The 17,076-nt window shown below is 45.0% G+C and overlaps 3 protein-coding genes across 3 annotated transcripts; 2 read left to right on the top strand and 1 right to left on the bottom strand.

The window, feature by feature from the left end:
- Window positions 1-1,716: 1,716 nt before the first annotated feature.
- On the bottom strand, window positions 1,717-2,090 carry LOC117756288 (histone H4). The gene has a single exon (XM_034576717.1). It carries the CDS (start codon window positions 2,075-2,077, stop codon window positions 1,766-1,768), a length of 312 nt encoding a protein of 103 aa, XP_034432608.1. The 5' UTR covers window positions 2,078-2,090; the 3' UTR covers window positions 1,717-1,765.
- A 2,613-nt stretch (window positions 2,091-4,703) lies between these two features.
- On the top strand, window positions 4,704-5,557 carry LOC117756221 (histone H1-like). The gene has a single exon (XM_034576638.1). It carries the CDS (start codon window positions 4,739-4,741, stop codon window positions 5,390-5,392), a length of 654 nt encoding a protein of 217 aa, XP_034432529.1. The 5' UTR covers window positions 4,704-4,738; the 3' UTR covers window positions 5,393-5,557.
- An 8,239-nt stretch (window positions 5,558-13,796) lies between these two features.
- Window positions 13,797-14,171, top strand: LOC117756289 (histone H4). The gene has a single exon (XM_034576718.1). The coding sequence runs from the start codon at window positions 13,811-13,813 to the stop codon at window positions 14,120-14,122; it is 312 nt and encodes a 103-aa protein (XP_034432609.1). The 5' UTR covers window positions 13,797-13,810; the 3' UTR covers window positions 14,123-14,171.
- The last annotated feature ends 2,905 nt before the right edge of the window (window positions 14,172-17,076 follow it).

Consider the following 17,076-nt stretch of genomic DNA (forward strand, 5'->3'; position numbering starts at 1 on the left):
CTCAAGAGCGTGGAGGAGATAGAAGGGGACTGGGCGTTACATGAGCTGGACAGGGCCGTAGAAGAGCATCAACCCATCAGCAGGACCGGTATCTGCTCCTTTGTGTGAGGAACATAAACAGGTGCAGCTGGCCAATAGGGAGCGCCGCCCTCCCAAAGAAAAAAAGGGAAAAAGATGATCGTGATAAATTTTGCACATTTTCATTATAATCGTCATTATTTTTTTTAATGTACTAAATTATACACACACACACTTCAGAATTCAGAAATGGACACTACGACAAATATAAAATAAGAGCCTTAAACTTTAAGGCACATTTTCCCACATTCCGGTGATACACCAAGTAAAGTCCAGTGATCTGAACAAGTTCTTTTTGGATTTCAGTCAAATCAAAGAAGGAAAACATTTGATATTCCACAAATACAACTCCTTAAGTGTTTCGTGGACTCAAAAACTTCACCCAACTTTCCATCGGCATAGTGGTGACTAGATAAAGGGTGAATTTTCATTACTATCCCTTTAAGGTTAGTGTAAATGTGGATATGATTGATGGAGGCAGGAGGAAAGTTTTGTATTTATGGATATGTTAGGTGGAGAGATCGAGTCTAATCAAATCAAAAAGGGAAAAGACATTTAATGCAGGTGCTTAACTGGGTTTATATATCAATGATGACTAATGTAAGTTAAGTTCATTCCTGTGTTTATGGTAATTGACATAACAATTGTTTACAATATTTACTGTTTAGTTATTTACATATGTATGTTTACACATGTAAATATTTGCATTAGCTTTATATGAACAGTAACAATGTGTTGAATCTGCCTCTGTAGTTCTTTCACCTCAGTCTGTGGCCTCCTGGCTTCTTGTTAGTTCAGTCACATGAGTGAGAAGCAGGAAGTATGAGTGGTTGATGATCAGTGTGGAGAACAGTAAAGTGCAGCTTCACTAAGTCAGTCTCCATCCTGGAGTTTCTTCACATTAAGAGATTAAACTACCCCACATTGAACCCTCACGTTACACCATCAGAGTTCCATCGATTTACAGACGTTGTTTGATTGTTGTAATCTGTAGAGGGGTTAGGCTAACCCTAACCCTTCCGTGTCCAGCCTTCGAAGCGTGTGTCGAGTAATCCAGAAATATTTTTGTGGTGACTTTCAAAGCCTCGTAAGCCGGCCGTACGTGCGTGCGAATCGAAATATAAGGGACAGCGAAATGCAATGGATCCCCCCCCCCCCCCACATTTTGTGGACTTGGGACTTTATTGCGCAATTGTTTGCAAAAAAAGAAGCCGCCTGAAACCGAGCACTGTTGAAAAGTTGTAATATTTAAATAAAAATGAATACAATATTGTCCCTATTTTACGTGTTACAAGTAACACAAGCACATTCACATCACTCTGCCCAATTTGTATCCACTTTCCCTTTTGATCCGGCCATTGTATCATAAAGACAGACACCATATAAAAAAATTCATAATTTATGTATTGGCATCACAAACATTTATTCAATTCATGGTGTCATTATAATCGCTCTGCCTGTTTTACATTTATTGTCCAATTGATGGCACAGTAGAGCAAATGAAGCGCCATGAAGCTTCAGCCCATGAGTGAACCAATTGGATGGAAAGCTTCAATGCTTCATCTCACCATCACTAGTAATCTGGAAGAACGAGTGATTAGTGTTGAGCAGAGGATGTGAGCTCTCATTGACTCAGTGTGTGGCTCTTAAAAGAGCCGTTGTGTTGTTGAGCTGTTGTAAAGTGAGTTTATCCACCGAAGCCGTACAGAGTGCGGCCCTGTCTCTTCAGAGCATACACCACGTCCATGGCGGTCACGGTCTTCCTCTTGGCGTGCTCGGTGTAGGTGACAGCATCGCGGATCACATTCTCCAGGAAAACCTTCAACACGCCGCGGGTCTCCTCGTAGATCAGACCGGAGATACGCTTCACTCCGCCACGGCGAGCCAGGCGGCGGATGGCGGGCTTGGTAATTCCCTGGATGTTATCACGGAGAACTTTGCGGTGACGCTTTGCGCCTCCTTTACCGAGCCCTTTTCCTCCCTTTCCTCGTCCAGACATTTCTCTTCAGTAAGATGAGACCTAGTGAATAGAGTGCTCCGCGGGAAACACAGCTATTCATAGCCTGACTGAGGACCTGATAGAAGACAGAGGGGGCCGTCTTCCTCCTCTGTGGATCCTCATGGCCGTTGATAATAAAGTCTATGGTGCGCTAGCGCCTCCACAGGTTTGGATGTAGGACGGTAGATATTAAGGTCTGACAGTTTTGTGTAACAGTAGGACTGTAGCACGTTTCCATCAAGTAGGAATAGTGCCTGTGAAAAAGGCTTAGTAAACATAAGAGTAACATTAGGACTGATTAGGGAAGTACTTAGACAATGTATGAATATTGAGCAACCTTGAGTGAAAAACAGTGATCACACAAAGACTCAGCTCATGATTTCTCCCTGAGCCCTCCTGTTATCCTCAAATTGACATTGTTTATCCTTTAAGTCATTTTGACCACAGCAATTAAAACCCTCCAGAGAATTATTATAATAAAAATTGTAACCTAAGTGTATGTTTCAAGTATGGTTTGTTTCTTTGTTGACTACTTAAATAGCCTTTTATCTAAAACACAACCCCCCACCAAAAGTACATGTTATATTGAACTCGATGTTAAATACGTGTAAAAGAACACTGATGCGTACACTGTGGATCCAGGTCAATGAATATACATAATCATGAAAATCTTATTTTTACCCAGCTGTCCCCATTAAATTAGTAAAAGTCAAATGTGAAGCTAAAAAATGAAGTAACCTATTTATTTATTTCGAGACGTTAAACATTTAATGGGGTAAAATTGACCCCAAGGACAATAGGAAGGTTAAATTACAACAAAGACATAACAATCTAAAAGTCGATAGACAAATTGACTCTTTAAATGTGGTCAAAAACATGCACAGATTTTTTCTTTAATCAGCAATAAAAGTCATGTGTCAGTTGGTCAAAAGTGTTAGTGCAGGGTCAAGCAGTGTAAGCACTTGATGCTTGTCTGGAATTGTTTTTGATAGTGTTATGAACATGCCCATATATTATTAGTCCGGGGTGAGAGTGTGACTCTGTTCATCTTTCATTTGGCATCATTGGATACTGACCAGTTTTAAAAGCACCTCATTGTATGCTTGAAAGTGTTGTTGATTACAAACTGTCATTCTGCTGGATTCTGTTTTACTACATTCATCTGGTTTCATTTGCAGAAATGGACCTTAGAAAAAATGGTCATGGTTTTGTGGGGGCATCCTTAAAATGGTATTTTCATCCCCCGCAACCTGTAGCTGATCATCCACAACGACGAGGAGCTCAACAAACTCCTGAGCAGAGTGACCATCTCTCAACTTTGTCTTTGCTTTCCTACCTTTGATTCATGAATTAAAAACTATGAGATTAACAACAACTCTATTATTATTCTTATGCTATGAGCTTGGATGAGGGTGAGTGGAGGGGTGGGGGATGTTGTTTTTTATCATAGTTAGCATGGAAAGTACTTTGTGTTATAGTGTTTGTATATAAAGTACTACATAAATAAAGTCTGTTTGAATGGTTAAAATTACATTTACACACAGCAATCTACACACACACTTACACATACTGCACACGTGTGTACATTCTGGATACACAGAGTGTTTGTTGACACTAAGGCCTTCATTTGTAATATGAATATGTTATTGGCTATAAAAGTCTGAGAAGACTTGATCTATTGATCAATAGGTAACATATTGACAGGTTGACAGAGATTTCTCACACAAAACATGAATAATTTAATGTATGAGTCAAAGAGTTTTTGGGAAACCTCTGTCATGTTTTAATGATTATTTTACAATATATAAAAAACATGTATCCTAGTGTTAATGTGAAGAGCAAAAGTTGGTATTTACTAAATCAGACAGCAGAGAAACTGCAAATTCCAGTAAAGCTTAAACATTTTCTGCAAAATAAATGATGATATCTGTTGACTTTTTGTATTAAATGAAAGAGAAATGTTCCCCAATATTAATTTGATCATTGCTTGAAGTGAATATTTAGTCAAAGTGACAAATTAAACCCATGGACATGAAATGTAGCACTAATAATAGAATGACTCTCCAGCATCCTCAGCATGACACGTTCACGGCTCTGACAGGAAGTCTGGCTCAACTTCACCATGAGCCTCGTCCATCAGCGGTGTGTTTGCTGCCTGCACAATAACTTGACTTTATTACAAAGGGATCATCAGCAGGTGCTTGTTTTTACTCGGTCTCTCTGAACAAACATGTGGAGCAGCTGGGAAACGGGTTTTGGTGGAGCTGTGGAGCTTTTGAACTCATTTTAGGAGAGAAACGAGTGGGAAAAGCCGCTGAGCAGCGCTGCTCACCGCGGTGAACGGGTGAGGTTTGGAGGCTCCACCGACAAAATGCAGAGAGCATCAGAGCTCTTCATGACTTCAATATGAAGACAGACAAGTCCGCTACCTGCTTCCTCACTGTCAGCCTCCAGCACCGCTCACCCACTGAGTTTTCACTCGTTTATCAGTGAAGAGAAAACACAAGTGTCTCGGTGTTCACACTGCACACAGGAGCCACGGCTCGACTGAGTCTTCACGGTTCTCATGGTGTGTTCAAGTACCGCCTCCCGATCAGGACTCTTCTACAGTCCGGTCACTCACTCCGATAGTTCCTCGTTGATCTAAACACAAAGAGAAAGATGACAGAAGTTGCTCCAGCTCCAGCTCCAGCTCCAGCCGCCGCCAAGGCTAAAGCGGCCAAGAAGAAGGTCGTGAAACCGAAGAAGGTCGGTCCCAGCGTCAGTGAGCTCATCGTGAAAGCCGTGTCCGCGTCCAAGGAGCGGAGCGGCGTGTCAGTGGCCGCCCTCAAGAAGGCTCTGGCTGCCGGAGGCTACGATGTGGAGAAGAACAATGCCCGCGTCAACAACACCATCAAGAAGCTGGTGGTCAACGAGACCCTGGTCCAGACCAAGGGAACCGGGGCCACTGGCTCGTTCAAGATGAGCAAGAAGGTGGAGACCAAGGTCCAGAAGCCGGTGAAGAAGGCCGCTCCCAAAGCGAAGAAGCCCGCCGCCAAGAAACCCGCAGTGGCTAAAAAGCCCAAGTCAGCGGCAGCCAAGAAGCCAGCAGCCGCTAAAAAGTCCCTGAAGAAGGTGACGAAACCAGCAGCGGCCAAGGAGCCCACGAAGAGCCCCAAGAAGGTGGTGAAGAGCCCCAAGAAGGTGGCGAAGAGCCCCAAGAGAGTGGCGAAGAGCCCCAAGAAGGTGGTGAAAAAGGCCCCTGCACCCAAGAAAGCCCCCGCGAAGAAGGTCGCCAAACCCAAAGTGAAGAGGACAGCAGCCAAGAAGAAGTGAGATGTCCTCACTGTGAAACATGTCCATCCTGGTAAAAGGCTCTTTTAAGAGCCACACACGTCTATCCACAAAGAGCTGCTTCCTCATCAATCATCACCACTGTCAATAAATATGTAGAGACAGAGTTCTTAACTAAAGGGAGTCAAGTTATATAGAAAGATATTAAATATCTATTTCAGTAATGTTAATATTGCAGGAGTTTGGCAACGGCCTTAAACTGCAATATTGGTTTAGAATCCTTGAAAGTCTAATGGAGTTTGAAATGACTTTCTTCATATACTGTGGAGAACAAGGTGTACTGTGGACATTGATAGTTCATTTGTTTTGTTCTTGTCAAACATGTATCATTGTATTTCAAAGGTCCAACTATCAGCTTTTTTCAGCTTTCAATTGCATCTCAGGGTGTTCATCAGTTAAAGGAACTGGCCCAAGGGTCATCTCATGACCAACATTACAACCTTAGCTCACATGAGGCCAAAGCTATTTGAGTTCACTGAAGAAGACCCTGAGAAGTGGTCGAAACCTCAGAAAACAAGTGGAGCTTTTGGTTGAATTGATCCAGAGTCACGCTCCTCTGGGGAACAAGAGTAAACTTCAGTGCTCAAAGAGTTTATTGAGGAATCCAAACCATTCAGATGGTGACAGAGCTACATGCACTTTGGTTCTGGACAGCCTCATCACTGTCACACCAGAAGAATCACAAGAGAAAATATAAAAAATAATAATGACGGCTGTTCTAAAATTCATGTGTAAACTTTAAGAACCTGAGATGACCTTGCTTTTTCTGAGAAACTGATCTACTCAGTGCAAACATTTGTCAAACAGTTTAAATTATTTATAAAGATGCCTTTAGTAAAACATTCCAATTGTTTTGAAAGACAAACATGTCCCCCAGGGATTGGAGCCCTTATAAACAAGTGAAATCTTTGCAGTCTTGAACATAATTGTAACAGTGGCATTACAGGCCTTCATCAACAGAACAATACCCCACTGATATAGACTGGTCATAGAAAAGATGAAGTATTACTGAATGCTGTCAATACAAATATCACTAATATCAGGACACTATTATTTCACTGCAATTATATTTGCATTGATGCATCTTACAAACAGCAACATTGTTTTCCAAGTCAACCACATCAAAGTCTTTTTCCCACTCGATTCTCTCCTAAAATGAGTTCAAAAGCTCCACAGCTCCACCAAAACCCGTTTCCCAGCTGCTCCACATGTTTGTTCAGAGAGACCGAGTAAAAACAAGCACCTGCTGATGATCCCTTTGTAATAAAGTCAAGTTATTGTGCAGGCAGCAAACACACCGCTGATGGACGAGGCTCATGGTGAAGTTGAGCCAGACTTCCTATCAGAGCCGTGAACGTGTCGTGCTGAGGATGCTGGAGAGTCGTTCTATTATTAGGACTACATTTCATATCCATGTTGAATTTGTCAATTTTACAAAATATTCACTTCCAGCAATGATCAAATTAATGTTTTGGAACATTTCTCTTTCATTTAATGCAAAAAGTCAACATGTTCCATCATTTATTTTACAGACAATGTTTATTCTTTACTGTAATTTGCAGTTTCTCTGCTGTCTGATTTGGTAAATACCAACTTTTGCTCTTCACATTAACACTAGGATACATGTTTTTGTAATGTACTGAGAGGTGTAGGACTCAAATGCTCGACTCGGAGACAGAGATGATCAAGAATAACTTTTACTGTATGGTTACGGTACACGGAGTGGCAGTCCAGTAACAAACACAATATTCCAATACGTGTCGGGCAGCAGCAGAAGTCGAAGGAGATCCAGTCCAGGTTCGATACACAGGTGAGGCAGTCCAATAACAAACACACAATTTCGAAGAGGGTCAGGCGGTAGCAGGGTTCGGTAAAGATCCAGTCCAGGTTCGGTACACGGGTAGACAAAAGTTGACCAGGCAGAGGTACCGACAGGGAGGAAGCAAAAGCGGAGTCGATTACACAGACCGGGGTCGGAAGCACTAGAGACTTAATTAACATGGAAATCGCTGGGACGCTTGAAACACGGGGAAACAAAGACGAACTGGCAACACGACACAGGAACACACAGACTAAATACACTAGGTGATGAGGAACAGGTGCAAACAATCGGGGCGGAGCAGACAATCAACAAGGTGGAGCACACACACAAGGCAGGGAGTGAGGAGTCTGAAACGAGAGGAGAGATGAGTAACCAATCACAACCCAGAACAGAAGAATAAACGATAAACATCAGGCCAACTTAACTAATACGCAGGGCTGGATGTAACAGTACCCCCCCCCCCCTTAGGGACGGCACCGGACGTCCCAGGCTGGTCAGGATGAAGGCGGTTAAAGTCTTGAATGAGGGTCGGATCAACAATGTTCTTTGTTGACACCCACGCCCTCTCCTCAGGACCGTACCCCTCCCAGTCTACCAAGTATTGTTGGCCGCGACCGCGGGGGCGAACTGCCAAGAGGCGTTTGACCGTATACACCGGACCTCCATCGACGATCCTGGGAGGAGGAGGGGGCTTGGTGGGAGGGACCAATGGACTCTCCAATGCAGGCTTGATCCGGGACACGTGGAAGGTGGGATGCACCCTCATAGATCTGGGAAGTTTGAGTCGTACTGCAGTGGGGTTGATGATCCTGGAGATGGGGAACGGACCAATAAACCGGGGGGCCAACTTGCGGGACTCCACACGTAGGGGAATGTCACGGGTGGACAGCCAAACTCTATTGCCAGGTTGGTACGTGGGTGCAGAAGTCCGTCGTCGGTCCGCCATCCTTCTTGCACGGACTGAGCTTCTTAGGAGGACCTCACGGACCCCACTCCAGACCCGACGGCACTGATGGATGAACCTCTGGGCAGAAGGAACGTTGACTTCCTTCTCTAGGTCGGGGAACAGTGGTGGTTGGTATCCATAGGCACACTGAAATGGGGAAAGTCCGGTAGATGAACTGGGTAACATATTGTGTGCGTACTCTACCCAGATGAGATGATTACTCCAGGTAGCCGGGTTTTGGGAGACAAGGCATCGCAGTCCGGTCTCCAGTTCCTGGTTCATCCGCTCCGCCTGGCCGTTGGACTGGGGATGGTATCCGGAGGAGAGACTGACTGTGGCGCCGAGGAGGAAACAGAACGCCTTCCAAAACTTGGAAACAAACTGTGGACCCCGGTCTGACACCACATCCTTCGGAAACCCATGGATGCGAAAAACATGCAACAGGACAGCCTCCGCAGTTCCTTTGGCAGAAGGTAGCTTGGGCATGGGAATGAAATGAACCATCTTAGAGAATCGATCAACAACTGTTAAGATAGTGGTGTTACCTTTCGAGGGAGGCAACCCGGTAACAAAGTCCAGAGAGATGTCAGACCAGGGGCGATGGGGCACAGGAAGTGGCTGCAGAAGCCCAGAGGGTGGACGTCGCGAGCTCTTGTTCTGAGCACACACGGCACAGGCAGTCACATATTCCCTGACCTCTCCCTCCATGGATGGCCACCAGAAGCGTTGTCTGACCACAAAGAGAGTCCGCCGTATTCCAGGGTGACAAGAAACCCGGGAGGTATGAGCCCAATGGATGACCTGGGAACGAAGTGGAACAGACACAAACAACCGGTTCGGGGGACAGCCCTCCGGCACCTGACTATTAATATTTTCCTGTCTGACCTTTTGTTCAATTCCCCAGGTAACGGCCCCTACCACACAGGATGGAGGCAAGATATTAGAGGGGAACCTCGGGGCAGAACCAGGGTCAAACAAACGAGACAGTGCATCTGCCTTAGCATTCTTGGAACCAGGGCGATATGACAAGGAGAAATTAAATCGATTAAAAAACAAAGCCCACCTGGCCTGTCTGGAATTGAGTCGTTTGGCGGACCGGATGTACTCAAGGTTTTTGTGATCAGTCCAAACCAAGAACGGCTGCTCTGCTCCTTCCAACCAATGACGCCATTCCTCCAGAGCCACTTTAATAGCCAGCAACTCCCTATTCCCCACATCATAATTTCGTTCAGCGGGAGAGAGTTTCCGAGAGAGAAAAGCGCAGGGATGGAGTTTCTTGTCCACTTGTGATCTCTGAGAGAGGATCGCCCCAACTCCTACGTCAGAGGCATCCACCTCAACCATGAACTGAAGACTAGGGTCGGGGAGTGTGAGGACCGGGGCAGTAGTAAATGTCTCCTTCAATCTTTGAAAAGCTCTCTCAGCCGGTAGTGACCACTGAAACTTCATGTTGGAGGAAGTCAGTTTATGCAATGGAGAAGCAATAGTGCTGAAGTTTCTAATGAACCGTCTGTAAAAATTAGCAAAACCCAGAAAGCGTTGGAGATGTTTGCGAGAAGTAGGAGTAGACCACTCCGTCACAGCGCTAACCTTTGCCGGATCCATCTGGATGTTGTCTTGAGAGACGATGAACCCTAGGAAAGTGACGGAGGACACATGAAATTCACACTTCTCTGCCTTTACAAAGAGTTGGTGGGTGAGAAGACGCTGGAGAACCTGGTGAACATGCTGGACATGAGTGTCCTCATCTGGGGAGAAGATGAGGATATCATCCAAATAAACAAAGACATTTATTCAACATGTCGCGGAGTACGTCGTTAACCATCGCCTGAAATACAGCTGGCGCATTAGATAAACCGAATGGCATCACAAGGTACTCATAGTGTCCACTGGGGGTATTAAAGGCCGTCTTCCATTCATCCCCTTCTCTTATCCTCACCAAGTGATAGGCGTTCCTCAGGTCCAGCTTGGTGAAGACCTTAGCGTTCTTTAGTAGCTCAAACGCAGAGGAGATGAGGGGAAGAGGATACCGATTCTTGATGGTTATCTCATTCAATCCCCGATAATCAATACAGGGGCGGAGTGTCTTATCTTTCTTGGCAACAAAGAAGAACCCAGCTCCGGCAGGAGAGGAGGACGGCCGAATAAGTCCCGCCGCCAGGGAAGAGTCAATATACTCGGTCATAGTCTTTACCTCCGGGGAAGACAAAGAATAGAGGCGCCCCCTAGGGGGTGAACTACCTGGTAGCAGGTCAATGGCACAGTCATAAGGTCGATGAGGCGGTAGAGAGGTAGCCCGAGTCTTGTTGAAGACTTCCTTGAGGTCTAGGTACCATGAAGGCACTCTGGAGAGATCTGGGAAATCGGAGTCCAAAGAAGCTGAGCAAGGCGAGGTAACAGCAGAACGAGAAACAGGAAGTTCCAGACAGCTGGGAGATGAAACATCAGAAGAGTGAGATACTTTGGAGATAGAAACGGCACGAATGCAGGTGACAGAACACTTCCTGTCCCAACCTGTTACTTCCCCTGTGACCCAGTTCATGTGGGGGTTATGTTTGGAGAGCCATGGAAAACCCAGAATGAGAGGGTGTGATGGAGAGTTAAAAAGGTGAAAACTCAGAGATTCAGTATGTTCTTTGGAGATAGTCATTTGAATCGGATCAGTCCGGTGAGTTATTTTACATAGTAAGCGTCCATCTAGAGCGTGAGCCTCTAATGGCTTGGGAAGAGGAATTAATTTTAAATTTAATCTCTTAGCTAACCTCCAGTCCATAAAGCTCTCGTCAGCCCCGGAGTCAACTAAGAAAGGATAAATGACAGTCTGAGATGGTGTGATAAGCACTGCTTGCATAAGAGGTCGAACAGACGAAATAGTAGTGTGGCTCACCAGTGTATATCTTGCAGTTGCCTGGTCCCTCGCTGGACAGCCTGAGAGGTAGTGGCCCATCTGCCCACAATAGATGCATCTTCCCTCACGGACTCGACGTTGACGCTCCTCTGGATTGAGCTTGGTACGACCCAGCTGCATGGGCTCCTCCGTACCCGCAGAGGGCGCTGGTGCGACGGACGCGGGTGTGAACCGAGCCGGAGCTCGCCAGGACGGTTGAGTGGTAGTCGACTGTCCCCTCTGGAAAGGTGCAGAATAGTCAGGCCTGGATTTCCCACGATCCTGAAGACGTCTATCAATCTTGACGACCAGTGCTATGAGAGAGTCCACATCTTCTGGCAATTCGCGATTGATTAACTGATCCTTTATGGGCTCTGCTAACCCATACAGGAACGCGTCAAACAAGGATTCCTCATTCCAGCCACTATCGGTCGCCAATGTGCGAAATTCAATGGCATAATCAGAGACACGCCGATTGCCCTGGCGAAATCCCATCAGTGCTCTCGCTGCCTCTCGACCTGGGTTAGTGGTGTTGAAGATCTTGCTCAGTGTATTAGTAAACAGCTGAACCGAGGAGCAGACGTGCGAGTTTCTTGCCCACTCGGCAGTCGCCCATCTCTCTGCCCTGCCAGAGAGATATGATATCACGTAAGCCACTTTGGAGCGTTCTGTCTGGAAAGATGGTGCATTTAATTCAAAGTGGAGCCCACACTGGACCAGAAAAGGCCGACAGTCTCCAGAATCCCCAGAAAATCTCTCGGGACGGGAGAGACGTGGTGGGATAGCAGGCGGAGCAATAGTGGGAAGTGAAACTAGAGCGGGAGCTGAAGCTGGAGCTGGAGCTGGCTCTAGAGCCGCACTCGGAGCGGTGAGGGTGTCAAGACGATCCATGAGCTGTTGGAACCGATCAGTCAAAAAACTAACCTGACTGTGAACATTCTCCTGGCGTTCCGACATCCCTTGCATCTCGAGGTGAACCGCGTTAAATTGTTCCTCCGTCTGATGAAGTCGTTTGCCTTGTGCCTGTAGTGCAGCGCGCACGGAATCGGAGTCGGCTGAATCCATCTTTGTGGCCAGTTCGTACTGTAATGTACTGAGAGGTGTAGGACTCAAATGCTCGACTCGGAGACAGAGATGATCAAGAATAACTTTTACTGTATGGTTACGGTACACGGAGTGGCAGTCCAGTAACAAACACAATATTCCAATACGTGTCGGGCAGCAGCAGAAGTCGAAGGAGATCCAGTCCAGGTTCGATACACAGGTGAGGCAGTCCAATAACAAACACACAATTTCGAAGAGGGTCAGGCGGTAGCAGGGTTCGGTAAAGATCCAGTCCAGGTTCGGTACACGGGTAGACAAAAGTTGACCAGGCAGAGGTACCGACAGGGAGGAAGCAAAAGCGGAGTCGATTACACAGACCGGGGTCGGAAGCACTAGAGACTTAATTAACATGGAAATCGCTGGGACGCTTGAAACACGGGGAAACAAAGACGAACTGGCAACACGACACAGGAACACACAGACTAAATACACTAGGTGATGAGGAACAGGTGCAAACAATCGGGGCGGAGCAGACAATCAACAAGGTGGAGCACACACACAAGGCAGGGAGTGAGGAGTCTGAAACGAGAGGAGAGATGAGTAACCAATCACAACCCAGAACAGAAGAATAAACGATAAACATCAGGCCAACTTAACTAATACGCAGGGCTGGATGTAACAGTTTTTTGTATATTATTTTCATCATTATTTGTGTAAAATAATCATAAAAACATTGCAGAGGTTTCTCAAAAAACGATTGGACTCGTGTGTGAGAAATCTCTGTCAACCTGTCATTATGTTACCTATTGATCAATAGATCAAATCTTCTCAGACTTTTATAGCCAATAACATATTCATATTACAAATGAAGGCCTTAGTGTCAACAAACACTCTGTGTATCCAGAATGTACACACGTGTGCAGTACGTGTAAGTGTGTGTGTAAATTGTAGCGTGTAAACATGTAATTTTAACCTTTCAAACAGACTTTATTTATGTAGTACTTTATATACAAACACTATAACACAAAGTGCTTTCCATGCTAACTGCGATAAAAAACAATATCCCCCACCCCTCCACTCACCCCCATCCAAGCTCATAGCATAACAATAATAACAGTGTTGTTGTTAATCTCATAGTTTTTAACTCGTGAATCAAAGGTAGGACAGCAAAGACAAAGGTGAGCGATGGTCACTCTGCTCAGGTGTTTGTTGAGCTCCTCGTTGTTGTGGATGATCAGCTACAGGTGGCGGGGGATGAAAATACCATGTTAAGGATGCCACCACAAAACCAGGACCATTTTTTCTAAGGTCCATTTCTGCAAATGAAACCAGATGAATATAGTAAAACAGAATCCAGCAGAATGACAGTTTGTAATCAACAACACTTTCAAGCATACATGAGGTGCTTTTAAAACTGGTCAGTATCCAATGTTGCACAGAAACTATTCCTACTTGATTGAAACGTGCTACAGTCCTACTGCTCCACAAAACTGGTAAAGTGTCAGACCATAATATGTACCGTCCCACATCCAAACCTGTGGAGGCGCTAGCGCACCATATACTTTATTATCAGCGGCCATGAGGATCCACAGAGGAGGAAGACGGCCCCCTCTGTCTTCTATCAGGTCCTCAGTCAGGCTATGAATAGCTGTGTTTCCCGCGGAGCACTCTATTCACTAGATCTCATCTCACTGAAGAGAAATGTCTGGACGAGGAAAGGGAGGAAAAGGGCTCGGTAAAGGAGGCGCAAAGCGTCACCGCAAAGTTCTCCGTGATAACATCCAGGGAATTACCAAGCCCGCCATCCGCCGCCTGGCTCGCCGTGGCGGAGTGAAGCGTATCTCCGGTCTGATCTACGAGGAGACCCGCGGCGTGTTGAAGGTTTTCCTGGAGAATGTGATCCGCGATGCTGTCACCTACACCGAGCACGCCAAGAGGAAGACCGTGACCGCCATGGACGTGGTGTATGCTCTGAAGAGACAGGGCCGCACTCTGTACGGCTTCGGTGGATAAACTCACTTTACAACAGCTCAACAACACAACGGCTCTTTTAAGAGCCACACACTGAGTCAATGAGAGCTCACATCCTCTGCTCAACACGAATCACTCGTTCTTCCTGAGTACAATAATCAAACAACGTCTGTAAATTGATGGAATAAATGATCTTAGTAATAATCAATATATAAACTGTTAACTCGTGAATGAATCTATACTTTATTTTTTACTTTGTCTCTAGTGAGTTTTCCACCCAACATGTACATAAATACAACACTTTCTTGCTGCCTCCAACAATCATCCACATTTACACTAACTAAGTATCATGTACTATGTCAGGGGTTCCCTAACTTTTCAGCCCGCGACCCCCAAAATAACGGTGCCAGAGACTGGCGACCCCCACCGACCCCGGATGTGGTAAATAATGTTGCGTGCGCACAGCCACGCACACGCACTATTAGGCCTATGCAAACACGGGCATTAATACAACACAAAAGAACAACATCCTTACAGCCATGATATTATTTTATCGTAATTTAAGAAATAGAATATAACCAGAATACAGGGAAACTCCCTGTATAAACAGCAGGGCTGAGTGAGCACATGCTGTAAGTATAAACAAGTGCGCAGTTGATGTCTGTGCGCGTCTGTATGCATAACGAGCAGCAGACACCTTATTGCTGCCATGTGCAAAAACTTTAGGGTTATTTATTTTAGCCTACACATTACTTTCATTTCTTAAACTCACTAATGAGATAAGTGGGCAATATGCATGGAGCAGAGCAAGTCCATTTCGGCTATATTTTGGAGACGGCCACTCGGAGATCATTCTCCACGTTTAGCTGCGATCTGTATTTATTCTTTATGTATGTCAGGACTGAGAAAGTCTTTAGACACAAATACGCCAGCCTTGTTAACCAGTCAGGGTCAGTGAGGTGGTCAGCGAGCTGGGATCCATGCTAGATCAGAAATATACGCAACTCGTCCTGCAGTTCATACAGGCGGCTCAGCACATTTCCCTGCAAGAGGAAGTCTGATATTGAGTGGATGTGTTTTTATGTAGTTGACCATTTTAATCGCAGTGTCAAGAATATGTTTAAGCTCTGGTTCAAGTGTTTTGCTTGCAAGAGATTATCTGTGAATAATACAGTGTGTGAAATTTACGTGCGGCGCCACTTGTAAGACACTCGCTTTCAGTCCTTTCTTTTCCTAGCATCGCTCCAGCCCTGTCCGTACACACACCAATACAGTCTTCCCAAGATAGTCCCTCTTCTTTTAGTTTTGTAAAAATGTCCTCACCTGTGCATGTCCACTCCAGCGTGGAGCAAAACAGCATTACGTTTTCCGTCAAAACTGTATCTGACGAAAACAAGCAGCTGGGCAGAGTTTAATATATCTGTGGATTCATCTAACTGTAAAGCATATTTCCCTTTTGTAACCACTTGTGGCCAGGTTACGATCTACTAGGTCCGATGAGGAGCTGAGGGACATAGACTGTAATAACCATAAATGAAAGTACACACAATACACAAACAATTATATACAAAATGTAACTTTACTAACTTAAACTGGCAGGTGATAATTCACAAGCATTGGGAAAAACATTTGTATGAAAATAAAATTGGGCCCTTTAAAATAAATCAGTCTTTTTGCGTCAGTCGTCTTTAAAGTCTGTTTCCTGTGATCAGTCTTGGTGTGTTTTGTCACTCCACTGGTTAATGACAGTGACTGTTCCTGTGACGATTCCTTAAAAGAGTGTGCACCCTTTATTAGTGTATGTCGCAGTCCGGGTGACTAGCACCACCCTACCACCACAGGGAATATTCGAAGGATCTCTTCTTCCAGATGGAATCACGTTGGGAGGCTCGCCATCAATAAGAAAGGATCTTCAAGTTGTTCTCACTCTGTCCATAAGACCTGACCTGTTTTTGCAACAGCAATTTAAGAGCTTGTTTGATCTTTTCGTTTCACAACAATCATACTAAAGCATAACACTCACATAACATTAAGTTAAACATACTTAACCACTTAATGATAATATGGTCAGGCCTTGCATTACACTCTAATTCAAGTTCAAGTCTCAATATCAATACAGTGGGGCAAAAAAGTATTTAGTCAGCCACCAATTGTGCAAGTTCTCCCACTTAAAAAGATGAGAGAGGCCTGTAATTTTCATCATAGGTATACCTCAACTATGAGAGATAAAATGAGAAAGAAAAAAAAGATTTTTTAAGAATTTATTTGCAAATTATGGTGGAAAATAAGTATTTGGTCAATAACAAAAGTTCATCTCAATACTTTGTTATATACCCTTTGTTGGCAATGACAGAGGTCAAACGTTTTCTGTAAGTCTTCACAAGCTTTTCACACACTGTTGCTGGTATTTTGGCCCATTCCTCCATGCAGATCTCCTCTAGAGCAGTGATGTTTTGGGGCTGTCGCTGGGCAACACGGACTTTCAACTCTCTCCACAGATTTTCTATGGGGTTGAGATCTGGAGACTGGCTAGGCCACTCCAGGACCTTGAAATGCTTCTTACGAAGCCACTCCTTCGTTGCCCGGGCGGTGTGTTTGGGATCATTGTCATGCTGAAAGACCCAGCCACGTTTCATCTTCAATGCCCTTGCTGATGGAAGGAGGTTTTCACTCAAAATCTCACGATACACGCCCCATTCATTCTTTCCTTTACACGGATCAGTCGTCCTGGTCCCCTTGCAGAAAAACAGCCCCAAAGCATGATGTTTCCACCCCCATGCTTCACAGTAGGTATGGTGTTCTTTGGATGCAACTCGGCATTCTTTCTCCTCCAAACACGACGAGTTGAGTTTTTACCAAAAAGTTATATTTTGGTTTCATCTGACCATATGACATTCTCCCAATCCTCTTCTGGATCATCCAAATGCTCTCTAGCAAACTTCAGACCTGGACATGTACTGGCTTAAGCAGGGGGACACGTCTGGCACTGCAGGATT

This window comes from Hippoglossus hippoglossus, chromosome 22 (assembly GCF_009819705.1).
Source record: "Hippoglossus hippoglossus isolate fHipHip1 chromosome 22, fHipHip1.pri, whole genome shotgun sequence".
Taxonomy (NCBI): Eukaryota; Metazoa; Chordata; class Actinopteri; order Pleuronectiformes; family Pleuronectidae; genus Hippoglossus; species Hippoglossus hippoglossus.

Bases quoted from the DNA above. Each gene is read 5' to 3' on its own strand.
- LOC117756288 (XM_034576717.1), bottom strand. From the start codon at position 2,077: ATGTCTGGACGAGGAAAGGGAGGAAAAGGGCTCGGTAAAGGAGGCGCA.
- LOC117756221 (XM_034576638.1), top strand. From the start codon at position 4,739: ATGACAGAAGTTGCTCCAGCTCCAGCTCCAGCTCCAGCCGCCGCCAAG.
- LOC117756289 (XM_034576718.1), top strand. From the start codon at position 13,811: ATGTCTGGACGAGGAAAGGGAGGAAAAGGGCTCGGTAAAGGAGGCGCA.